This window comes from Chionomys nivalis, chromosome 14 (genome assembly GCF_950005125.1).
Source record: "Chionomys nivalis chromosome 14, mChiNiv1.1, whole genome shotgun sequence".
Lineage (NCBI taxonomy): Eukaryota > Metazoa > Chordata > Mammalia > Rodentia > Cricetidae > Chionomys > Chionomys nivalis.
This window is the reverse complement of record NC_080099.1, coordinates 69062405-69089568: the sequence shown is the minus strand read 5'-3', so window position 1 is coordinate 69089568 and position 27164 is coordinate 69062405. Positions and strand designations below refer to the sequence as shown.

Sequence of the window (27164 nt, the reverse complement as noted above, 5' to 3'; positions counted from 1 at the left end):
GTTCCTAGACACAGAAGCATTCGGTGTGAGATGTATGTGGGCTACAGAGCTCACAAGGCTCCTATAGGGGTCAGCAGCAAGACCTCTGTCCACAGCACTCCAGTGAGGCCTATAAACTCAAGACAGTGGAACTACTAGCTTCTCCTGTTCACTTCTGACCAAAATGACCACCCGAATGAACAATGCCCCAAACAGAGGGTGTGACCTCTAGAAGGAAGGAAGCTAATTTTCATGGCTCCCCATCACGCTGGTGGAGCAGGGCAGCGGCAGGCAAGGACACTGTGAATTCACTCCGTCCCTACCAAGAACAAACACTTCTGGCTTCTTGTGTGCTTTTAGTCAGCTTTTGGAGCATGAAAATGGACACTTTGGACAATGTTATTCCAGCTTTCAGCTTGTTTTAGAGACTCTGTCAACTTCCTCCCTCTCTCGTGCTTAAGATCTCAGGCAGCCTCCCCATTTTACCAAGAACAACAAATACTGTTAAAGGCAGGCCATGTGTGTAGGTGACATCTCCACTGTGCAATCTCATTCCAGAGAAAACAAAAGCAATGGAAAAAATACAGATGGCTGAAGACAGGAGCTCCAATAACTAACTTATCTTAGTTAGATGTAGGTCCTAAGCCCCTAAGAACCTTCTGCGTTCTTCAGACAGGAGGGGAAGGAGAGCGTTTCTGTTGCCATGGTGCTTCACACAGTCCCCTTCTTCTCCCGAGCCTTCCCAGCCCACCCTCATCTCCCTTAGTCAGCCCTGGCCATTGTGATACACAAAAGCTACTCTTGTAACAATCCTAGTCTTGAAGGCTCCGGAAGTCTCTGCTTCTGGCCATCTGTCGGCTTTCCTCTAGCACCTTTTAGGAATGTGATGAGGTGAGAGGTCTCAGAAATTATCACCAGGTACAAGTCACTTAAAACGGTTTCCCCCTTGACACAGCCCACGCTGAGAAAGCTGGCCACACAGGCTTCTGAGGTAGACTTTCCCAGTCCCTCTCTCTTACCTTAGCAAAGAAAATCCAGGCTGCGCACTGCCCTGGGGCCAGAACGCTTTTCAGCTTTACTGTGCTGAGCATGAGAAAGAATCCTAAAACTCCGCTGAAAGGAGAAAACACCCCTGTTAGTGAGGCAGCCTTCCTTCAGCTACAGTCATCAACTCCAGCTCATCTACCTCCACCCTAGAGCCAGGCTCTCCCTCCCTCCCCTTCCTCCCCAGGGGCTGTGACTACAGCTCGCGTCCCATCAATGTCTACTTTCTGAGCATCTCACAACCTCCATCACAGCTGTGTTTTCTAGTACCCTGGATAAAAACACAGTTTAGAGACTGGAACCTCTACTTGTCTAAACAGAGATGAGAGTATTTCATTGGCAGTTGAGAGAGGCTCAGAAACCTGGCTGTCACAACAGAAAATATGTAAATGGGCATTGTTATGGTTTCAGTATTAAGCACTGTTCCATCACAGATGTAAATACTGTTAGGGGAGGGGCTGTGGGGACATGAGGGTCTCCGATTTTGGATTAGTCCATTTATGGAGTCATCATTTGAAGGCATAATGGAGAGATAATGGAAACATGAGGAGGTGGGACCTGGTCAGAAGTGCGCCCCTGGAGGTGCATCCATTGCTCCCAGCCCTTTCTTTCTGATCTCCTTTCTGCTTCAGGAGGCAAACACCTCTTCTACTGTATCCTGCCACCGTCAAAGAATTAACATGCCTTTCCAAAGAGAAACTGCTCACTTAGAGTTTAAGAGAAGAAAATCTTCACACACACACACACACACACACACACACACACACACGCATGCGTCAGCTGCAGCTACTGCTCAAGGAACAGCCAGTCTCAAACAGAAGGTTTTACTAACTTATACGCACTCCAGGCTTACGCATTTTACATATACTGTCATCCTTAAATCTCTTGAGGTCCCAGCCCTAGGTTACACTTTGAACAATTTAAACACACAAGAGACTGCAAGTCTGAAATGGGCAGATGAGACATTTACACAGCAAAGAAGGCCATTGATGGAGGAAGGTCTTTGGTTAATTAATAAAAAAACTGCTTGGCCTCATAGGTTAGAACATAGGTGGGTGGAGTAAACAGAACAGAATGCTGGGAGGAAGAGGAAGTGAGCTCAGATGCAGGGCAGCTCCTCTCAGAGCCAGACGCGATGCAGCCAGCCGCCAGGTCAGACATGCTGAATCTTTCCCCGTAAGCGCACCTAGTGGTGCTACGCAGATTACTAGAAATGGGCTAAATTAAACATGAGAATTAGCCTAGAAGAGGCTAGATATAATGGTCCAGGCAGTGTTTAAAAGAATACAGTTTGTGTGTTGTTATTTCGGGGCATAAGCTAGCCAGGCAGTCGGGAGCTGGGTGGCAGGAACGCAGCCCACAGCTCCTTCAACAGCCATAATTGTTAAGTACACCAGCTGTTTTTTTTTCCCCGTGAGTAGCTGTTATATGGGGTCATCTTGTCCACCTGGCAGAACTACACTTTTCCTGTCAGTAGGGCACAAGGACCTTACTGACAGACACGGGGACTTAACGGTAGCTGTAACTCACCCTGCACTACACCCTTGAGCTGCTGGTGGAGGCATGGTGGCAGCCAGCCGTGACGAACAAACATTTCATCCTAACATGGTGAGGGCTGCTTGCCTCTAATGGGCCTGGGGAGCTTCAGGGGCAGTATTCCGTTAGCTAAATTCCACATTGTGCGATTTAATGTGTCTTAAGCAAATCTTTTAGAAAACTCTCTATTGTCAGTTCTATGACTCCTACATCACCACCACAGCAGGGCATAACAGGATGGGTCTCCCTCAGGCTCAAAGTGAGGGAACCAGACAACCTGGGGCAGACATGTGAGCCAAGAGCCCAAAGAGATATTTTGATATTTGAATATTTCTCTTAGACACCTGTCACAGCACCGAAGTCTAAAGCAGTCATCAAAGAGTTGGAGCGGGATGTTCTAGGGTGCACGCCCTGAGGAACACAGAAAGACAGCCAGTGTTCCGAGTTATCCTCTTGGTAGCTTCCACCCCAGCAGCCAGGACCCAAATCCCAGGTGTGTCCAATCTCCCAAACCTCCTCATATCCTTGGGTCTTGCCCTCCCCCTCCAACTCCAGCGGAAGGGCATGAGCATAGCCTGTTCCCTCTGCACAGACTTGACTAGGATGAGCTTGTCTCTGCTGTGTAGAGAAACGCCCAGTGCTTCCCTCCCATTGTTTGGCTTGCTGGTTTGTGAACAATTTCTGAACTGTGGTTACTCTATCTCTATCCTCTGTTCAGCTCTTCTACCCCTTTGATATGGGAAATATCCCTCTGAAAAACAGAGAGGGGATCTCTAAAGTGAAGGACCCCAGGAGAGAGAAAGATCTGTTTCAGGGGTCTCTAGTCATGGCTATCTCCTTCCCCTGAGGTAAGCATGATCCCCCTCTGAGCTTTCCCAGGACTTCCTGAAGGTAACACTCCTACCCTGAGAAATCGCCATGGAGGAACTATTGAAATGATGTGGGAAACATTTTTAAAAAGGTCAGCAATGCACTGACGGCAGATGGGTACAAAGATAGTTAAGACAATTCAAGCAAAGATCAACAGCTCTTAAAATAAAAGGACCTGATCTAACACATTGAGTTGGGAGAAAGCTGTCGATGGTACAGGACCAGAAACAGCCAGAGTGTGTCCCCACAGAGCCAATGCCAGTGAGCTGTGTTCTGTTCCAGTAACTAAATCAGTGTTGACCATGCCCCAGAGCCCACCTGCCCACACTACCAACAGTCACACTCAAGGACACCAATTCCAGGTGTCCATTGTGAAAGCTCTGCTCATGGGCAGGAGAATGGCTAGTCAAGCTGACGAGAGCTGGGGAGCTCACAGGAGCACTGTTGGACTTCCCTGAAGCTTTCCAGGGTGAGAAAGAAAATCTTCACAAGGTTCAAATTAGGAGAGTCTATAATATTGCCCCATTGCCTCAAAACACCTGAGGAACATGGCATACTCATTCCAGAAGCAGTACTTAGCTACACCTCAACTTAAAAGAAAAATGATTTATTTGTTTTATTATTTTCTGTGTATGGGTGTTTTGGCTCCATGTATTCATGTGCACCTTGGGACTAGAGTTACAGATGGTTCTAAGACACCATGGCACTGGGAATTGAACCCTGGTCCTCTGCAGCAAATGCTCCTAATCGCTGAGCCAGCTCTCCAGTCTCTACATCTCAACTTCTTACCTATCTGCAAAGATTGCCCCATGGGTATCACTTTCTGTGGGGAGATGGATAGCATGGTTTTTAGTCATGGTTGAGAATTTTGGTTTTGTTTTTTCTTGACTAATGACAGCACGAACTGAGCATGTGCCATGCACAGGCACTGTCCAAAACATACACCTCTACTGATTAGTATAAAAGCCTGTAAAAAAAATCTTTCTCCCTGGAAGAGTAAAGACAAGTTAAAATCCTGCATAAGATCCTCAGCAGGGCCGGGCGGTGGTGGCGCACGCCTTTAATCCCAGCACTTGGGAGGCAGAGGCAGGCGGATCTCTGTGAGTTCGAGACCAGCCTGGTCTACAGAGCTAGTTCCAGGACAGGCTCCAAAACCACAGAGAAAACCTGTCTCGAAAAACCAAAAAAAAAAAAAAAAAAAAAAAAAAAAGATCCTCAGCAGGGCCAGGATTCAACATCAACAGTTTAGAGATTTTTCTTACAGCTGACCTGGGCAGATATTGATAATGGCCCCTATTATCTGGGCCAGGTATGATGCTAAGGAACTTATACATATTCGAGTCACACAATATTGGTATTACTGTTCTTTGTCACAGATGAAAAGACAAAAACTTGGGAGGATCAGATAATCTGCCCAAAGGCCACACAACTGGCAACCTAGCAACCACCAACCCCGGGGTTCACCCAGGTCTCCTCTTTCTCTCCTGGCAAAATGCAAGCGTGAGACTGTGCCTAAAGCCTCCCCAGCCCTCACCACTCAAGGCTTTGTCTAGAAATGGTGGGGCAGGACGACAATGAAGAACTTGGTCTCCATCCTTGAGTCCTTCCCAAAGCCACCTTGGTGTCTAGACTACTAGTTGCCAGTTTCTACCATGTACTTCTGAGTCTTGGAGTTCCACTGAGGATTTTTACAGGTTGGCTCTGGCAGCAAGAAAAAAGCCAAGATCAAAATGGCGAGGACACCAACATCCCTTGAACTGAATCAATTTTGTTAGTTTTGTGCCCTGAAGTTCTGTGTGGTAGTTGTGGAGGGGAAGGGTGGGAAGCCCAGCTCTTCGGCAAGCTTGAAAACCACAGGCCTGGCTGAGGCACAGGCCTGCACAGGCCAAGGTCTGCAGGACTCAGGCTGACACGTGTGAGTGTTCAGAATGCCTGCTGGAGACAGAGCTGCTTCCCAGAGTGCCTCCTTCCGCACCTCAGTTGGCTCACCGTATTACGCTGGCCTGCACAGAGATGAAGACATAGCTAACAGCACAGAAAACACGTGACGTGGCAAAAGATTACCTGGCACAGCAGCTGCCGTGGAATCTGTAGAAAGACAGGAACGGAAAGTCCGCGGCACTGAAGAGGTCACCTAAGGAGCACAGCAACAGTGATGCAATGGTCCACACAGCTCCCGCAGGGCCCCCACCCAGCTATTCTGGGAAACAAGACGGTGTCTTCTGCACAATTCATTCAGTTCTCCAACTCTCATGTCCCTAAGAATCTTCTACTTCCTCCTGCTAAGAATAAAGTAATGACAGTGACCATTAAGCGAGAGCCTGCTTTGTACAAAACCCTACATGACGTGTGGTGACTTATCTCTTACTCCTTGTCGTGACTTTGAGAGGTTCTGTTACCCCACTCTAGTTCAGAGAAGGGACACAGCTTAAACTGTGGAACTGTGGAACTGTGGGGGCAGAGTGCACACCCAGGTCAACCCAGGCCTTAGATCTCTGGCAGCAGCAGCAGCCCACACAAGGGACAGCAAAGGAGGAGAGTCTTTTTAAAGATTCTTTTCTTCTTCTTTTTTTTTTTTTGGCTTTATGTTAAAAAAAGATCATGAACACATTTGCTGACATCTTTTTCATGTTAGTGTTTAATTACTGCACAAACAGCGACTGTGCACACTCATTTTAGCTTAAGCCCAAAGGGTACATTTATTTCTTGTGAAGTAAGCTCATTCTTTTAGTTCCACTTTTAGTACAAGAGGAAATAATCACACATATTGGCTGTTTCTCCCTGGAATTTGAACTTGGTCACAAACAAGAAGTCAGGAGATTAAAAAAGCAGAAAGCCTTCCAAAAATGTCTTGAGAAAAGGAATTAAGCACTTCCACAGTGGACAGATTAATCCTTTCAAATCTGGAGTTTCTGACACTGCAGGGGCCTGCCTCTCTGGGGTCTGGGCTTTGGTGTGGGTCTGCCCTGGGCCGCTGGGAGATTGGGCTGACATTCCAGCATCCCTTGCCGCAGAGCCTTGTGGTGGAGCTGTGAACACTTCCTTCCTTCACCACTTACGCTAATGAGTCGAGTATTTCACAGACAGCTCGGCAGTAGCGTGTTTGCCTAGCACACTCAGGACCCTGGGTGCCATCAGCAGGAACATGCACGAACATGCAAGCATGCATGCTCAAACATATTTCTGAACAAGAGTCAGTGAGCTGCCACACTTCTGTAAAGCCCCCTAAGCAATCTCAAATAATTCAACTGAAAGCTCCAAATTCTGTAACTCTGAGAGCTTGCATGTTTAAGATTAAGATCAACCTTCACTCATGCACATGTGTGTCTAAATAAAAGCGTCCCCAGGGCTTTGGTTTTCATGCAACCCATTAAAGGTCAAGGGTTCTCACTGTTTTTAGGTCTCTACCTTCCAACTGAAGCCCTTGTTAGTAAAGTCTCAGCCCTCCAGCTTCCACATCTCTGACATTCTGCTATTGCCTCCTGCTACGAATAAAGTAATGACAGTGACCATTTAGCGAGAGCCTGCTTTGTGCAAAGTCCTGTGTGACATGTGGTGACTTATCTCTTACTCCTTGTCGTGACTTCGAGAGGTTCTGGTACCCCACTCTAGTTCAGAGAAGGCACGCAGTTAAAAGTGTGACTGTTGAACTGTGGGGGCAGAGTGCACACCCAGGCCAACCCAGGCCTTAGATCTCTGGCAGCAGCAGCAGCCCACACTACGGGGAGTATAAGAGAAAAGAAGCCTGCCTTTATCCACCAGTTTCAGAACTTTAGTGTATAATACACATGGCGCATCCTGAGGTTCTTTTCTGCAGAGAACGGCAACTAAGATAACCCTGGGACGGTGGCCCTGCTCAGGCATGTGGAGGGGATATCCCTGGAGAATTTGTTCTATCTCTTCTGCAGCAGCTGGCCCTTGGCCTTTGCCCAGTCTCCCAGTGTGAGAGGAACTGCAGTGCAGCCAGAGAATAATGAGGGATGGTGGAGACGGTGATCAATTAAATCCAGGACCTTGAGACTCCTCTGGAAGAACCTCCTCTTGACATCCCATCTTTCATCATAAATGTTCCAGCCGGGTAAGCCAGTGAGGGTACACGGGTAATATAGATAGCCAAGGCCAGGCTCTGGAAGGGAGTCTAAAGAACAAAAAGGATGATGGGGGGGGGGTAGATGAGGAGGGAGGGAAACAGCAAGAGTGATGGATAAGGTAGAGAGGAGAGAGGGAATAACAAGAGGGATGGGTGGGGTAGAGAGGAGGGAGGGGAATAACAAGAGGGATGGTGGGGTAGATGGGGGAGGGGAACAACAAGAGGGATGGGTGGGGTAGATGGGGGAGGGGAATAACAAGAGGGATGGTGGGGTAGAGAGGAGGGAGGGGAATAACAAGAGGGATGGTGGGGTAGAGAGGAGGGAGGGAATAACAAGAGGGATGGTGGGGTAGATGGGGGAGGGGAATAACAAGAGGGATAGGTGGGGTAGAGAGGAGGGAGGGGAATAAAGAACAAATCTCAGTCTTAAGAGAAGACTCTTCTTAAGAAGAGTCCCAGCTAAGTCAGGGCGGTGGTGGCACACGCCTTTAATCCCAGCACTTGGCAGAGGCAGGCGGATCTCTGTGTGTTCAAAGCCAACCTAGTCTACGAAATGAGTTCCAGGACAGCCAGAGTTGTTACACAGAGAAACCCTGTCTTCCCCCCTCCCCAAAAGAACCCTGCCAGCTAGATGATAATCACTACCCAGATGACAAAAGCCACTCTTGTAAGGGAGTAAGGAAGAGAGAGAAGCAAAAATGTCGGATGAAAGAATAGCCTGCCTTTATCCTTAGGTCATTTCTCACACCATCATATTTATACACAGCATCTACTTGTCTGCACACCTCGGCTGCCCCACCACCTAGAACTACCAATCCTTCGAGAGCAGGGACTCCATCTCGCACATCCCCGTCGCCACTCTAAGTCAGCCTTACAAAGACACCTCGGCAAGCACCACTGAAAGAAGGGCATCTGAAGAACTGGGTGCTGCTGTAGGCCAGGGATGTTCTAGACGCGACTGTGTGGCCCGCAATTTCCAGCTGACTCTCAATGCTTCCCTTCTGGTGCCCCCAGTCTTCCCCTTACTAAAGCAAGGGTTTTTTTTTCTTCATTTTTATTTTTCTATAAAATGTATTCTGATCATGGTTTTCCCACCCTCATCTCCTCCCACATCATCCCCACTTCCTTACTCATCTAACTCTGGTGTAGGAGGGCCTTCTGTTCATGTGTTGCTTTCACTGGTTAATGAATAAAGAAACTGCTTTGGCCTGATAGGGCAGAACTTAGGTAGGCAGAGAAGATAGAAGGGAATGCTGGGAAAAAGGGCAGAGTGAGAGCCGCCATGGATCTTCTGCCTAAGACGGATGCTGGTTAGAATCTTGCCGGTAAGCCACAGTCACATGGTGATACACAGATTAATAGAAATGGGTTAAATTAAGATGTAAGAATTAGCCAGTAAGAAACTAGAGCTAATGGGCCAAGCATTGTTTTAATGAATACAGTTTATGTATGGTTATTTCGGGTGTAAGCTATCCGGGCAGCCGGGACAAACAAGGGGCCCTGCTCCTTGTGACATAACTCCACTCTCTAGAAAACAAACAGGCAAATTAAATAAATAAACAAGAACTAAAAAAAGAAAAGAAAAATCAGAAACACAAGAAACACACACACAGTGGGTTCCAGGACAGTTAGGACCATGTAGCCTCAAACTCACAGAGATACACCTGCCTCCACTTCCCTGGTTCTGTGATTAAGGGGAGTCTATCTGTCTTTGAACAGCCAAGGTCAGTAACACTGCTATAAATACCGCAAGGAGGTTACAGAGTGTAGCTTTCCCAAGCCCAGGAGTGCTCAATCTGGGAGCCTGTGAACATGTGAAGATGCTGGGGGCTAAAGATGGACCAACTGTTAAGCACTTTCTGCTCTTACAGAGGACCCAGGTTTGATTCCCAACACTCACCTCAGAAGTCTTACAACCCCTGTAGCTCAGGGACTCGCCACTGTAGGTGCATACACCCATGTGGTGCACATACATAAACTCGGGCAATGCACATAAAATACTAACCGTCTTTAAATTAAAAAACACAAGCGAAGATGTTCACAAAACCCTTACGCTACTCTATCTGAGCTGCATGGCACAGGCACCAAGTAAGTGGTTGGGGGCTGACTCATGCCTGTTGAGGTCTCTGTTATCAAGGGTGATTAGTAGGCTAGGTTCCAGCTGGCACTTTGCCGAGCAGAGGACAGGAACCCCACTTCTCTGAAGGTTACAGAGCACAAAATTCCAACATGAAGTGAGGCCTGAGGTAAACTTGCTGTCTCCCCATCTCAGCCCTGGAACTGGCCAGGAATGGGGTGGGGTCGCCTCTAGAGGGTGGCCAGTGCCGCTGCTTTACCTCACCAGGGGCATCCCACGGACCGAGGTCATTGGTGGCTCATATTCCTGAGCTCTCCCTGCTCTTCTGGGGGCTTTAAAGTCTCTTTTTAAACCCACAGCAGATGGCCCCATAAGAATACAAAGTGCAAACTTCTAAACATGGGGAGAATTTCTCTGCTCCTGGTCAAAAAGCTTAAAGAGAAAGGAGTGGGGGTCTTCTCAATTGTGGTTCTAAAATTCTTGAATTTATTCTCTTGGTAAATTGTGAGATCAAAAGCTCTAGGAACAGATTGGCTCCATCTCCCCAGACCCAAAAGAAATACACTGCTCAGGGCACGCAAGCTACCTACTTGCTCCCATGCACGTAGGAGGCATTTACAGGAACATTCATCCTTCAGCCAAGGGAGAGCAGGAGCAAGAACTCCATGAGGAGAGCCTCCCCCACTAGACCAAGTCAGACTGAGCCCTCCTGCTGTGCTGGGTGAAGCAACAAATGGCACTAACACTGTGATAGTGACACTTTCTTAGTTAAATGTCCAGCTGCTCTAAGAGCCAACAAGTCTATTAGCTGTTTTATCTGCTCAACTTTATAATTAGTGGTAAACAACCATTAGAAAATGTGGTTTAAATAAAAATGGCTCCTATAGGCTCATAGGGACCGGCACTGTTGGGAGGTGGGGCTTTGTTGGAGGAAGTGTGTCCCTGGGGGTGGGGTCTGGTGTTTCAGAAATCCCAGCCAGGCCCAGGGTCACTCTCTCTTTCTGCTGCCTGAGGATCCTTCTCCAGCACCATGCTGCCTGCATGACACCATGCTGCCTGCCATGATGATAATGGACTAAACCTCTGCAACTGTAAGCCAGCCTCAAATATTTCCCTTTATAAGAGCTGCCATGGGCATAGTGGTTCTTCACAGCCATGGAAACCCTAAGACAGTAAACACCACCAGGATTGATTTAAAGTTAATGGAATTGACTCCCAAGGGGTAGTGCACATTCTGAATGTGATGTTAGTGTTAACTGTCAACTTGACAGAGCCCGGGATTATCTGAGAAATGGCTTCTGGCATGCTTGTAGGAGATCCATTATGTGTACTGAGATGAGAAGACAGGCCCACTGTGGGTAGCACATTCCCTGGCTGGGATCCTCGACTGTACAAATGGAGAAAGAGACGACCTGAGCTACAACAGGCATTCACAGTTCTTCCTCCTGACTGCAGATGGGATGTGTCCAGCCCCTTCCCTTCCACACAGTGTTGGAAAATGTCCTTCAACAGGAGACAGAATAAATCCTTATTCCTGGTTTGTGACAAAACCAGGAGAAGAAACTAAGACACTGAACTATCATTTTTCATACCAAAGTCCTATCTTAACGTCTCTGTCATCTGCTCTAAGAAACAAAAATAAGCACTTGACTACTGCTCAGTGACTTTGCAGTGATGGCTACTGACCTGGCGAAGCCCTTACCTGCATTTCTTAATGAGCTTCACTATTCTAGCCAAGAGTTTCCCTACTCAGAGATCTTCAGCTCAATAGGTAATCAAGGCAAACCATCATTGCTGCTAAGGTTTGAAGTCTATGGAACTCCCCAGATAGGAGAAAAGAGAAGCAAACACATTCATTCTTAAGGCACCTTGATACACAATTTGAAAAAGTTCCAAAAAAATTGCAAACATGATATTGATATTGACTAGAACACACAGAGACACCCCCCCCTCCTTTTTAAGTTTTTTTGAGACAGGGTTTCTTTGTATAACCTTGACTGTTCTGTAGACCAGCCTAGCCTGGAGCTCGAAGATTCTCCTGCCTCTGCCTTCTAAGCACTAGAATTAAAGGTGTGCACCACCACCACCCAGCCGGTCAGAGCACCTTTATAGAAAGAATAAAGTTTGTAGCTAAGAAGATGGCTCAGTCAGTAACGTGCTTGCCACACAAGTACCCATCTTAAAAAAAAACAAAACCAGGCATGGTGGCGTGTGTCTGTAGTCCTAGGGCTGGAGAAGCCTGGTCGAATCAGTGAGCCCCAGATAAAAGTGAGAGATCATATCTCAAAAGAACAACATGGATGATGTCCTGAGAAATGGCATCCAAAGTTGGGCATCAGTCATTCACAAACTCACGCATGTGCACATCCCCACACACATTAGCATGCAAAATACACACACATATATATATGCATACATACAAACAAAAAGAAGACACCTTTATATTACTCAATCAACATGCGAGGAAGACAGTGTGGTTTACAATGTCCCTGATCAAGAATTAGATCGTGACCTTGCTTCTAGTATACAGAAGGATCTAGCTTCTGAATGCTGCCGGCATTTACTCACCATCCCGCATCTACCTTTGCCAGGGGGTTTGCAGGACCCTCCTATGACACTAGACATCCAGGACTTCGGAAAATTGGGGGCATTCATTTCCTAGGAGTTTCAGGTATTGATAGCAAGGGAAGTCAAGGTTATTCTTGCTGCTGACATAAGAGGCACAGCCAATTTTAGCTCTGCAAAAATCCTTCTCATGAGCCAAGGACAATGGCACTAGGTTTCGATCCTAATACATGAACTGGCTTTGTGGGAGCTTAGCCTGTTTAGATGCTCACCTTCCTGGACGTAGATAGAAGACCTTCGTCTTCCCGCAGGGCAGGGAATTTGGACTGCTCTTCAGTAGCGAGAGGGAGGGGGAATGGTGTGGGGGGAGGAGAAGAGGAGTGGGGATAGGGGGAGGGGAGTGGGGGGAGGGGGCAATATTTGGGAGGAGGGGAGGGAAATGGGAAACGGGGAGCAGGTGGAAATTTTAATTTAAAAAGAATAAAATAAATAAATAAATAAATAAATAAATAAATCCTTCTCATGATCTAAATTTCCTATACTCAGCCTCTTTAATGACACTACTTTGGTTAGTATGAAGTCACAGATGGACTCCTTCTATATGATGAGCTTACATGTGTCACACTGGTCTCTATAACTCAGTGATACTAATCTAGACCAACCCTCATTTACCATGCAATGGTTTAAAGTCTGAAGACTAAATGGAAAGCAAACCTCAGGGGCAGGGGTGGTGGTTCTCTCTCTCTAGTTCTAGGGATTGAACCCCAAAGTTCACACATGCTAAGCAAGTGTCTGCACCTCTAAGCCCTGACAAAGACAATTTGAAGGATAAATACTCCTCTTCCAGTGTGACCCTCTCCAAATTAGTTCTCAAATTGGAGTTTTCTTTTTGTCTCTGACATACCTTCTGGTTGAGATAGAATTCATACCATAAAATCCACCCTTTGAAAATATACACTTTCCAGGGTTCAGCGTAGCCACAGCTCTGTAGCCATCACTGCTGTGTAATCATAGAACATTTGCACACCCTGAAAAGAGAGACTGATGATCACTGAAGATAAGTCTCTGGGCAAACCACTCTACACTCTCAGGCAGCTGACCCAGACAGTGGCAGTCCATCCAAGGCATTTTTATATTGACCTGAAAACTTAGCAGTAACTCAGGGTAAAAGGTTGGATCGGTGGCCAGGACAGATGAACTATCACCAGCATCTATGTTTGAAAACAAAAGCACTGCAGAAAGCAAGGCCCAAGTGTCCTAGAAATGAATTCGCTTGCTCAGGACATTTCATAATAACATACAGGGGCCCCAGAAAAGCAGAAATTAAGAACAGGATCACGACGGCAGATGCCCTCAGCTCCAGATTCCCCTCTACACACCTGCTTGGCCTCATCTTGGTCACAGTCACGAGGTCAGGTGCCCTCAGCTCCAGGTCCCCTCCAACACACCTGCTCAGCCTCATCTTGGTCACAGCACTCAACTCCTCTGAGCTTCCGCTCCCTTACTTGTAGATTTGGGTAGTACTAGGGATTATTGTTGAAATCCCTCCCAGCTCTGATGACTGTGTGATACATTCATAATCTCACCAGGTGGTAGTGTTGTATGCCTTTAATTCTAGCACTCTCGGAGGCAGAGTCAGGTGGATCTCTGAACTGGAGACCAGCCTGGTCTACAGAGTGAGTTTCAGGATAGCCAAGCCTGCACGGAAAAATCTTGTCTCAAAAAAAAAAAAAAAAAAATCAAAAGAAGAAAAAGAAAAAGAAGCATAATCTCTTAGCTGAAGGACAAACAGATCTCGATGGACTGGAAAAAAAACACACACAAATCCACCCAGACTAACTCAGGGATAAATGAACAGGGAGGCTGGGAGATCCTGTGAGTGGAACTTTCCATCTGAAAGGCAAGAGGCACCTTAAACATCTGTAAGGCCCAAAGCATGAGAAGAGGTGGTTGAGAAGACAGATAACAGATGATATAGGTGAAAAAAGAAAGCACTTAGTACTGACAGTTTTGTGGGCTACGCGGTGCTTTTAATACATGACTGTTAGGGGCCATTTTGGGCCTCTCCTTTCTCACAGGGCCTAGAAATAAAAACCTAAGGAGATAGAAACCTAAAGTTAACTAAAACAGTGTGTGCTAATCTTAGAGACTCAAGCTCCGGAAAACACCACAGAGTGTCCTCATTGTTTGCCGCTTATAGCTAACAGCAGGTGTTCTAACCTTCTAACTGATGACCTTGTAACTACCCAGCACAGCTGCTGAGCTACCCAGTCCCTCCTGGACTATTTAAGACAAAAAGCTTGCTTCAATAAACGAGATCTTGACAACAGAACTTTGCTTGGTCTCCTTTCTCTCTCCCGCCCATGATTCTTTTGGGTAGTGCCTCTTCAAGACCCTGGAATAACTGGACCTACTGGACAGGTCACGTGACAATGGTGAGGGCATTCAGCAGTGTCCTAGGTAGCGGTACCATTGCTGTGATAGAAACACCATGACCAGAAGCAAGTCCCTCTAAAACTCATGCTCAAGAATAACCTACCTTGTGCAGTAAAAGGAGGATTTTTTAAAAAGTGATGAGAGGTGGGGGTCTCTGAGAGACGAGCTATGGTGAAATGGGGTAACAGCGTAAGGGCACTGCCCACCCACAATTTAACACTGCCTGACTTACTTAGTTAGTGTTTGTTTGTTTCCTTTCTTTCTTAAAAAAAAAATTCGAGACAGGGTTTCTCTGTTTAACAGCTCTGGCTGTCGTAGAACTCAATTTGTAGAGCAGGCTGGCCTCCAACGCATAGAGATCCACCTGCCTCTGTCCCTGGGTGCTGGGATTAAAGGTGTGCACCCCCACCACCGACTGAAATGAAAGCATTCTAAAGTGACATCATTTTACTAGAATTCTTATCATATGTGGGTGTGGAGGCTCACTGAACATCTTTACTTATTTCCCTTCCCAACCTGGCTGCACCAATTCCATCCTCTTCCTGGGCCTGGCCTCTTACCTACCTTCTTAATTAGTCCATTGACGGTTGACCTGCGAGGGCCCAGCCCTGACCCTAGAAACCCCAGTGACCCAACAAGAAACAAGTGGCCCTGTGACCTGTACCAGAACTGGAACTAAAGTAAACCTCTTTTTACAAGATAATTTACCCTTGGGGGTTGGAGAGATGGCTCAGAGGTTAAGGGCACTGGCTGCTCTTCCAGAGGTCCTGAGTTCAGTTCCCAGCATCCACATGATAACTCACAACCATCTGTAATGAGATCTGGTGACTTCTTCTGACCTGCAAGCATATATGCAGGCAAAACACTGTATACATAATAAATAAATAAATTTTTTTAAAAAAAGATAATTTACCCAGTCTGGGTTTGTGTTACTACTAGCAATAGAAAACAGCTAATAGTACTTAAAACTGTCCATGGAAAAAACAAACTGCGTGACAGAGCAGAGCATTTGGGGAAATTCCTAAACCTGAAAAACAACCTCAGAGCAGCCGAGGCAACAACAACATAAAGATAATTTGAGAACCAACTCACTACTCCAGCATTAAAAAGATCGGGTGGCAACTATGACAAGAAATTATATTAAAATGATGCTGGCAGGGAGAGCAGGAGGGACTCTATAGTTACACTGGCAACCAAGTCTGATTAGCTGAATCCGGTCCTCAGAAGCTACATGCTGAGAACCTCCTGCTGCTGAGCGTGCTCTCTGGCTGCAACACACAGTGAAAAATACACAAATGCACACACACACGTATGCGCACACATACACACATATACATAGACACAAACACACACACGCAGGTGCACACACATATACATAGACACAAACACACACACGCAGGTGCACACACACATACACATAGACACAAACACACACATGCACTCAAACACAAGATATAAAGATACATTTTAAATGATACTAACTAGAAATAGAATGAATTTGAACTGTTTCACCAAATACTAGCACAGAAGAACAGCTCTGGGTAGCAAGGGAAGCGATCTCAAAAGAGTGCAAACAAAACAGGTGACAGCTCAGTCTGTACTGCTCTCCCTCCCTCCCTCCCTCCCTCCCTCCCTCCCTCCCTCCCTCCCTCCCTCCCTCCCTCTCTCTCCCTCCCTCCCTCTCCTCCTCTCTCCCTCTCTTTCTTCCTCCCTCCCTCTCTTTCCCTCCCTCCCTCTCTCTCCCTGTCCCTCTCTTCCTCCCTCCCTCTCTTTCCCTCCCTCTCTCCCTCTCCCTCCCTCTCACCCTGTCCCTCTCTCCCTCTCCCTCTCTCTCTCCCTCTCTCTCTTCCTCCCTCCCTCTCCCTCTCTCCCTCTCTCTCCCTGTCCCTCTCTTCCCCCCTCTTTATCTCCCTCTCTCCCTCTCTCTCTTCTTCCCTCCCTTCTCTTTCCCTCCCTCCCTCTCTCTCCCTGTCCCTCTCTCCCCCCTCCCTCTCTCCCTCTCTCTCTCTCTCTCTCTCCCTCCCTCTCTCTCTCTCTCCCTCTCTCTCTCTCTCTCTCTCTCCCTCTCTCTCTTCCTCTCTCCCTCTCACACACACACATTTTATCCAGCCATAAAGGAAAATATTATGTGAAATGGACAGAACTAGAGATCATTGTATTATATTTTTTCTCACATGCGGATTCCAGGCTTAACGCATATAAACACACACACATGACATAAAGCATGAAGGAAGTAGACTATTTGGGGAAGAAGAGACAGTGGAAGTGGCCCAGGGAGGACAAGGGACAGTAGCAGAGTGCGGTCATTAGTAAAGAACAGTAATATCTTTGGATGTGTCATAACAGAACCTACCATTTTGTAGGCTAATTAAAATTTTCAAAGTTCAAAATATAAGGTAAAACTTTTAAAAAAAAATAGGGATAAGAATAAACTCATGGGCAATAAATCCACAACGAAGTATTTTTTCCTCTTCCTGTTTCACAGTGATGGACCCAGGGCCCTATACGTGCTAGGGAAGTATTCCACCACTGAGTCACTCTGCCCCACCTATGGAGCATTCACAACCTCATATCTGTCACACAGTCTTCAGAGACAGCAGGCTCCAAGCCCTGAAGACAGGGACTGTAAGTGAGCAACAGAGTGCTTACCTGTGGGATGAGACGCCACTGCCAGGAGTGCCACACTGGAAAACAAAACAAAGTTCAGCAAAGCAAGCAGGAACACTTTCTCGAGCACACAAAATGCATTAAAAATACACATTTCCTGTGGGCAAGAGGGCTCCTGCTTAGAACAAGAAGGGTCTCATGCCCTCCTTCACCTGTCACCTTCCCTGACCCTGGCTGGCCTATTATAATGCTCATTATTTTACAATGATTATTTGAAAGCTAAACAAAGCAAGTTCCAAGCTACAAATAGGTTGCAACCTAAAAGCGAGCGTTGAGTGTGAGATAAGGATATTTTTGTCATAAGATGAGCTGTGTAGCCAAGCACTGGGCCGAGCTCTGGGAATCCAGTTGAAGAGAGGAAGGAGGAATTTTACAGTCAGGGGCTGGGGTCAAGATCATGACAGGAAACCCACAGAGACAGTTGACCTGAACTAGTGGGAGCACATGAACTCTGAACCGACAGCTAGGGAGTCGGCATGGGACTGATCTAGGCCCTCTGAAGGAGGGTGACAGTTGTATAGCTTGGGCTGTTTGTGGGGCCCCTAGCAATGGGATCAGGACCTGTCCCTGGTGCTTAAACTGGCTTTTGGGGACTTAGTCCTCATGCTGGATGCCTTGCCCAGCCTTGATGTGGGGGGTGGGGGTGGTGCTTGGTTCTTTCTCAACGTGATATGTCATGCTTTTTTTTTTTATTGATTTTATTGAACTCTACATTTTTCTCTGCTCCCCTCCCTGCCTCTCCCCTCCCCTTCAACCCTCTCCCATGGTCCCCATGCTCCCAATTTACTCAGGAGATCTTGTCTTTTACTACTTTCCATGTAGATTAGATCCATGCATGTCTCTCTTAGGGGCCATCCTTTCTTGACTACCATAGAAGGCCTACCCCTTTCTGAACAGAGGAGGAGGGGGTATGGGAGATAGATGGGAGGTAGAGGGAGGGAACGGGAAGAGAGGAGGGAGGGGAAACTGTGGTTGATATGTAAAATAAATGAAAAACTTTGATAAGAAAAGATGAGCTGTGTAAAAAGTAGTTAAATTCCAACTGATTCACAAATGTATCATCCATCCACTGCACAGCCGAAAACTCCTTAGCAGATACTCAACAGAGCCAAGTGCTGAGGGACAGGAAGGAGGGCTTCTCTGGTGTGGGTCAATCTCGCATTACGTCATTTCTCTGGGAGCCTCTCCATCTCCCTGGACTCTTACTGCTCCCTGAAGCCCAGCTGCAAAGGGCTGAATTCCCACCTTCGGCTACTGCTGCATTTAGCAAAATTCCCCGTCATCTGGGAAACTGATCTAGTTACAGGATAGGAATAAAATTTACTGTCTAAGCCTGGCAGTGATAGCACATGCCTTTTTTTTTTTTTTTTTTTTTTTTGGTTTTTCGAGACAGGGTTTCTCTGTAGCTTTGGAGCCCGTCCTGGAACTAGCTCTTGTAGACCAGGCTGACCTCGAACTCACAGAGATCCGCCTGCCTCTGCCTCCCAAGTGCTGGGATTAAAGGCGTGCGCCACCACCGCCCGGCTAGCACATGCCTTTAATCTCAGCACTCAGGGAGCAGAGGTAGACGGATCTCTGTGAGTCTACCTGGTCTACAGACTGAGTTCCAGGACAGTCAGGGTTACACAGAGAAACCCTGTCTCAAAAAAACCAAAAAAAAAAAAAAAAAAAAAAAAACCAACAAAACAAACCTACAAACCTTGCTATATAAGTATAAGATCTGGGTTTCCACAGATAGGAAGGCTGCTCAGGTCTACACCCTGGCTGTGTCACAGAGTAGCCCAGCATCCTCTGCTCAGTCTACACCCTGGCTGTATCACAGAGTAGCCCAGCATCCCAGTTTATATCACAGTCTTCAAGGACAGCATATGGGCATTTCTGATTTTCCAGACTCTTCCTCTAAAACACAGAGTCAAGCTGACCCCAAAGACTGGCTTCGAGATGCTAGCTAGCTAAGCCCCTGCTGATGAGCAGTATTTAAGCCTTATCTATGCTCTTGATTGTTTTAATGGAAGGCTCTCAGAACAGCAGGGTTGGGAAGAGAGAAGACTCATGGGAAAGTGGAGGGATCAAGTCCTGGGTCCCATTATTTAAGAGCCTACAGATGATAAGACAAGATTTATACATGGTCATAAATACACACATGCGCACACGCGCACCCCCCCCCACACACACACACACCACATATGAAACACTACAGAACTGATGATGCCTAGTCCTCTGCATGGGCTCTGTACATCTCTTCACATATACCCTTCATTATTTTAACTCTTTGGTCACACTTTCAGGAGTTATTGCTCCATAGCCAGGATAACAGAACCCTTTTCCACCCCAAAGTGTCTCCTAAGACTTGCCATGGTACCTTAAATACGATCAGGATCACTCCGTTCAGTTGAGTTGACTCTCTAAACCCTCTTTGCAATTCCACAAACCCAGCCTTGCCCCACACTTGTTCTGTGCCCTCCGGGGAGCAGAACATATTTTACTCCTCTTGGGATTACAAGCAACCAGGCATACAGCTGATCCTCAATATGGGTTCTGATGGGCTCATACTGTATCTGTGGTAAGAATATGTCTGAAGAAAAATGTAACTTGAAACCCCTCAGAGTTCTAAGATTATAAATTACATACAAAGGCTAAAGAGGAAGGTGTGCTAATATAAAAATTATGCTAGTATATAATATCTGATGAATAGCAGATCTTTTTAAAACCTACTCCTTGATAAAATATTTACTGAGTGCTAAATGTGTATTCATGTGTTTGTAACTGTTGTCTGTGTGTGATATGTCTGTGTGTGTGTGCTTATCTCTGCTGTGTGTGATGTCTGTGTGTGTACATGTTTGTCTGTGTCTGTTGTGTGTGTGGTGTGTCTGTGTGTGTGTGTCTGGTGTGGGAGGTCCTTTTGTATATGTGTTGCTTTTATTGGTTAATGAATAAAGAAGCTGCCTTGGCCTGTGATAGGGCAGAGCAGAACTAGGCGGGGGAGGGGACTATACTGAATGTTGGGAGAAAGAAGGTGGAGTCAAGAGATGCCATGGAGCCAAAAGAGGAGAAAGACGCGAACTGCCAGCTGGAATCTTGCCGGTAGGCCATGAGCCTTGCAGTAAAATATAAATTAATAGAAATGGGTTAAATTAAGATGTAAGAGATAGCCAATAAGAAGTTAGAGCTAATAGGCCAAGCAGTGATTTAAATAATATAATTTCTGTGTGATTATTTTGGGTCTAAGCAGCCTGGAATGAACAAGGGGCTCCCTCCAACATCTGTCTCTCTGTATGTGCCCTGTGTGTGTGTGTCTGTGAGTGCGTGTGTTCGTGTGTTACTGCTGATTGAACCTATGCTTCATATGCACACTAGGCAAGTACACTATTGTCGAGCTATAACTTCATCCCTATTTTTACTGTTGAGTTTTAGAGATAAAGTCTCACTAAGTTGCCCAGGCTACCCCTGAACTCACTTTGCAGTCCAGGACGGACACTAAACTTTGGATCACCCTGCCTCAGTGTCTTCAGTAGCTAAACATAGGCCTGAGCCATTGGGCCTGGCCAGGAACTGTCCCAGTAATAGAATGACAGTAAACCATGCTTACAGGACATAGACTGGGCTGGCCTGGGGAACCGTGGTCTCCAAACGCTAGCCTGCGTGTTTTCTCTCACTGAGTCACTCCCCATTGACAGACTTGTGCATAATCTTACCTGGAGAGCAAAGAAGTAGAGAATGTGTCAACAACATTATAGTAATAATTTTATATTTTATGCATTGGGGGAACTCAAGATTATAAGGAATTTACAATACAAGGACACTCTCACCTACTACCTAAATTCTCCAAAATGCAGATAGAAGACTAACCTGTATTTAGAAGCTTCAGTTATTTTCATCTCTCTAGCCAATCTTTCCCTGTACTGTGGCCTTATTCATTCAACTGAACCGCAAAAAAAAAAAAAAAAAAAAAAAGGCATTAGCCCTCTCCTTATTCCTACACTGTACTTCTCAAGGGAAGAACCGTGTCTTATTTACCTCTGTGTCTTAAGCAGTATAAGGCATACAACAGATGCTCACAATAGGTTCTGATGCAGATAATCACCTCTAGGTGTGTCGATAGTGGCAGCTCATGGTGGGAGCAGCAACAAGTCAGAGTCAGGAGCAAATTCACCCAGTGGAGGAAAAATATCTGCCAGAGACTGAGAGTCCTACACTTATTGCATCTCCCAAAATATTGAGAGACCCAAACAAGTCTCTCCCTTGGTGGACTATGCTCCACGCTTGCCTGGACAGGGACAACCCATAAATCTGAGCAGAGTGCAGATTTCTGGATGCTGATTGTCCAGAATCAAGCAGCAGTGGCCAACTGAACAGTGGTTCTTTGCCGTGTGAGGGCCCATGCCTTTAATCCCAGCACTCAGGAGGCAGAGGCAGGCGGATCTCTGTGAGTTCAAAGCCAGCCTGATCTACAGAGTGACTTTCAGGACGACAGCAGCTGTTTCACAGAGAAACCCTGTCTTGAAAAAAAAAAAAAAGAAGAGGGGGGAGAGAGAGGAAAAGAGGGAGGAAAGGAGAGAGGGAGGGACAGAAGGACGGAGGGAAGTGGTCCTCATTATGATTCAACTATCTTCGCCACTTACTGAAGGAAAAAAAATCTGGACAGAGTTAGCGCTTTACTGGAGTGTGCCACAGCCTCAGCCTGGAAGACCCGGGTACCAGGGTTGTAGGCAATAAATATCCTCACACCAGATGGAGGAAGAAAGAACAGAATAAAGAACTGAGGACCACAGGGGCTCACTTTTCTGTGTTGCTATACCTCTGTTGCATGGCATATATCTTCTGTAGAACTATTTCCAACAGCTCAACACCTGGGAAATACTTTTCAGTGCTGGGGATTAAACCCAAAGCCTAGTGCATGCTGGGTACTTTGCCACTGAACTGTAACCCTGGGAAACATACTGAAATACCAAGAACCACTGGCAATTTTTTGGAAAAGTATCTTAAAACCAGTAGCTGGAGGGTAGGGACAGGCAGATCCCAAGGACTTGCCAGCCAGCCAGCCTAGCTGAAATGACACGCTCCGGGTTAGGTGAGAGACCCTCTCTCACAAAATAAGGTAAACGACAGACGAAGAGCCCAGAAGTTGACCTCGTACAAACACACAGCACAAGCAGAATGAATAACTGGAGGGTTCTTTTTTGTTTGTTTGTTTGTTTTTTTGTTTTGTTTTGTTTTTTGGCTGAGTATGAAGGTAACAAACAGCCATGCTTAGAGTAAGTTTTACATTCAAAACAGTGCTGTAGGGGCTGGAGAGCTGGCTCAGTGGTTAGTGCGTAATGCTCTTACAGAGGACCTGAATTCAATTCCTAGTACCCATATCATGAGGCTCACAAACACCTGTAGCTCTAACTCCAGAAGATCTTCCGGCCTCTGCCAGTATTTGTTTTCGTGTGCATGCACGTATGAAAAAAACAGACAACCTAACAAAAATCAAAATACTAAAGGGCGTTTTAATAACTGCTGGGTTGAGTTGTACACCAGGGGCTTTCTCTGAGATGGAGCTGCAAGGGACTCCATCAGAAATCACCACCACCAAGTGCTGAAGTAGACATCTAACATGGTCCTCTCACTGCAAGTCTGGACGTCAGGCACTCTTGGATCCTCAGCAGCAAGTCTCACTTTCTCAGCCAAGTCTGCAGCAGGTAGCCTGAGGCTGCTAAAGCCCAAGAACCATCCTGACTATCCCATATAGCACGATGACCCATCCCCTGATCGGCTGGAGTACAGGCACACACAGGAGTCCATATGCCATACATAAAAGGTTACACATTAAGCTTCAGACCTGACTAACCACCATAACAAATATACCATGAAAACAGCCAAAAGTCTAGATTAAAATTATAATTCTGAGAGTGTCTGAAGCTCACATCAGTGGGATCTGGCCTCTGGAGCTCTGCTCTGCACCCGTGTGTGTGTGTGTGTGTGTGTGTGTCAAGACAAGAGCCAAGCTCAGAACTACTTGTACGAGGGATTCAGGATGCAGTCTGGAAGCAAAGGTGTGGGCACCAGAGTAAATATTTCTCACCCTCCAGGGGGAAGTGGGGAACCCTCTGAAGCTCAGGCCAAACAGGCTTTTCTTGTTTTGGTTAAGAACAATCATTGGATTCTTCAGATTGTGATCAACTCACAACATTTTAAACTTGATTTCCTAGCAAGCCAACTTGTTTAAAATTCACTAATCAAAATATTATTGAAAAATTAAAAACTCATCTCTAAGCAGGATACGCATTATTCTTGAAAAGACGTAAATTCTGTCTTACCTGAATATATAGTTCAAGTACTGCTGGTCAATGTCACTGAAAAATTAAAGAGAGACAAAGAGAAGACTCATAATATAATGAAAAGAATTTTTAAATCTATAAATGGTCATTATACTGTATTAATAAATTCTGCCTCTAAGTTATTAATTTTATAAATTATCAAAGGAGAAGGAGCATTTCATATTTGAGATCAATTCTTGTCATTTGACCTGAAATAACTTTTTAAATTTCACACAGCTCATTGAACATGGAGAGCTGGTGCCTACATGGAGTCCTCAGCCCATGTTCTCATCTCTTTGGTGAGGGAAGGGACTCTGCAAACTACGGAAAGAGAAATGTGGACACCAACCTTTGACCTACAATCTGTCCTGTCTGCACGATATGCTAGTGCAATCAATGGTGGCACAGAACTGTGGGAACAGCCAACCAATGTCTGATTTGACTTCAGGCCCACTCCATAGAAGGAAGCCATACCCAACACTGCTTGGGTAACCAAGAATCAGAGACTAGATAGTCCTAAGGTAAAACCTAATGTAAAACCAAAGACAACTGGCAGATGGATGGATGGATGGATGGATGGATGGATGGATGGATAGATGATAGATAGATAGATAGATAGATAGATAGATAGATAGATAGATAGATAGATAGATAGATAGATATAGATGATAGGTAGATAGATGATTGATAGACAAATAGAAAGAAAGACAGACAGATGATAGAGACAGACAGATAGATGACAGAGATAGCCAACATATAGATAGACAGATGATAGAGATAGACAGATTGATAACAGAGATAGATATACAGATGATAGATTAGATAGGTGATAGAAAGATGATACATACATAGATAAATATAGATAGATAGATAGATAGATAGATAGATAGATAGATAGATAGATAGAAAGGATAGGTGATAGATAGATGATAGAGAGATAGATGATAGATAGATAGATAGATAGATAGATAGATAGATAGGGTAGGTGATAGACAGATAGATGATAGATAGATAGATAGATAGATAGATAAGATAGGTGATAGACAGATAGATGATAGATAGATAGAAGATAGATAGATAGATAGATAGATAGATAGATAGATAGATAGATAGATAGATAGAAAGAAAGAAAGAAAGAACTGATTCCTGGTGATATTCTGCTGTACTCATAGATCAGTACCTTTCCAGTCTTCACCAGAGAGCTTCCTCCAGCAGGAGATGGGAACAGATCCAGAGACCCACAGCCAGACATTATGCAGAGTTTAAATTGGAGGTCTCTACCAAATCCCTCCCCTCAGAGCTCGGGGAACTCCATGGAAGAGGTGACAGAAAGACTGGAAGAGCCAGAGAGACAGCGACACCAGGAGAACAAGGGCCTCTGAATCAACTAAGCAAGGTGCACATGAGCTCACGGACACTGAGGCAGCAAGCACAGGGCCTACACAGGTCTGCACCAGGTCCTCTGTGTATATAATATATTACATTGTATCTATTAGTTTGGGGTTTTTATGGGACTCCTGAGAAAATGAATGAGTCTCTGACTCTTGTACCTGCTTTTGGGACTTTTTCCCTCTTGTTGGGTTGCTGAGTCCAACTTTGATATGAAAGTTTTTGATTCATCTTACTATATTTTATTTTGCCATGTTTGGTTATTATCTCTTAGAAGTCTGTTCTATTCTAATGAGAGAGAAAGGGAATGGAGCCTCTTTTCTCACACAATATATCCTAATTATAGTTTCTCTCAGTTTCTCCACACCTCCCCTCTATCTCATACACTCCTTCAATGAAAGAAAGAAGGAAGGGAGCAACAAAAGAAAGGAGGGTGGGAAGGAGGGAGGGAGGGAGGGAGGGAGGAAGGAAGGAAGAAAGGAAAATTAGAAGCTAGATTACTGACATGGTAAAACACAGAAAAAAAAAAGACAAACTAACCAACTGTTGTGGGATAATGCTCGTGTACACTATAAAGATTTGTCACTCATATTGGTTTAATAAATGCTGATTGGCCAGTAACCAAGCAGCAAGTATAGGTGGGGTAACCAGACTAGGAGAATTCTAGGAAGAGGTAAGGGAAAGAGTTAGTTACCAGGCAGATGCAGAAGAAGCAAGATGAGAATGCCTCACTGAGAATAGGTACTAAGTCACATTAAACACAGACAAGAATTATGGGTTAATTTACGTTGTAAGACCTGGTTAATAATAATCCTGAGATAACTGGTCAAACAGTTTACAATTAATATAAGCCTCTGTGTGTTTCTTTGGGACTGAAAAGCTGCAGGACCAGGCAGGACAGAAACTTCTATCTATACCCAACACATTTCGGGATCAAACAAAGTATATTCTTATTTCAAATTAGTTATCCAGGTAAGTAAAGAATGAACCAGTTCCCTCAAACTAGGAGTAAGATTAGAATGAAAAAGCCCACTACAGCATTGGACATGCAGATGACTGTCAAGAAACAGGAAATACAAATTCTAAACCCCTTCCATAATGGGCCCATTCCTTCTGAACACAGTTGCCAGTTTAGTGCTAATACACACCTCACCTGGATCAGTTGCTTCCCATTTATGTGTTCGCTACTTTCAGGAGAGTCAGTTATCAACTCTATCAACTGTCTTGGACCGCTGGATGCACTGGCTTTCAGGGCTGGTATCCTTGGTAGATAAAAATCCAGGGCCATGAGAGGGCTCAGTTGGTATTGCTGTTCTGAGGCCCTTGGTTTGCTGTCTAGGAGTTGATGTGAGAAGGAGAAAACTGACTCCCAAAAGCTGTCTTCTCGTTGGGTGGTGGTGGCCCATGCCATTAATCCCAGCACTCAGGGGGCAGAGGCAGGCGGATCTCTGTGAGTTAGAGGCTAGCCTGGGCTACAGATTAAGTTCCAGGACAGGTTCCAAAGCTACAGAAAAAAATCCTGTCTCAAAAAAAAAAAAAAAAAAAAAACAAGCTGTCTTCTCACATATGCATACTATGCACACAGTATTTCTCTTTTAAAAATCAAGAATATGCCAATAGTTCAAAACTCAGCTAAAAACTTCTATCTCAGTGTATGTTCTAACACTACATGGTACTTACTTAAAGAACCATGTGCTATTCATCCAACCTCAGATTTAAGTGGGTATCATGTACTTTGAGGCTTTGTTTTTTATGAGACATGGTTTCTCTATGGAGCCTAGTCAAGCCTTGAACTCTAGATCCTCCTGCCACAGACAAATTTACAGGTACCACACCCGGCTCTGCTGGCTTCCAGCTGCAAAAAGACTTCATTCAGAGAACAAAAGGCAACCCAAGAAATAAAAGTCACAGGGGCAGGGCCGAAGGACAGGAGTCATCCCCTAGGCCTTCTTCTCCAGGCCTCCAGGCATCCCCACACCCAGAGGCCAGCTGGCCAGTATCAGGCCCCAGCTTGGTGGAAACAAGAATTCTTTCCTTTTACTTAAATTTTAATTTTTTAAATTTTACACTCACCAAGACTGTTTCATTGGCTACCTACAATGACTGGGAACTAGGGAGACTTCCAGATATAAACTGAGTCAGATTTTAGGGGCAGTGGAATCAAGAACACAGAAGTTGCCCTTCTGAGCTAGGTGCAGTCAAATGTCAC

The 27164-nt window shown here is 45.5% G+C and overlaps 1 protein-coding gene across 9 annotated transcripts in view; it reads right to left on the bottom strand.

The window, feature by feature from the left end:
- The window catches only part of Tmem241 (transmembrane protein 241), a 144962-nt gene that overhangs the window by 69415 nt on the left and 48383 nt on the right, over positions 1–27164 (bottom strand). For 3 of the 9 annotated variants that reach the window (XM_057789223.1, XM_057789224.1, XM_057789226.1), the window contains 4 exons: positions 23567–23602; positions 17247–17281; positions 5494–5563; positions 999–1092 (listed from right to left, as the gene is read on the bottom strand). In XM_057789223.1, the coding sequence (XP_057645206.1) occupies positions 999–1092; positions 5494–5563; positions 17247–17281; positions 23567–23602 (235 nt within the window). Of the gene's footprint in view, positions 1–998; positions 1093–5493; positions 5712–6837; positions 7568–17246; positions 17282–23566; positions 23603–27164 lie in introns of those variants that run through there. The other 6 variants (XR_009058310.1, XM_057789225.1, XR_009058309.1 and 3 more) reach the window with 6 other exon arrangements.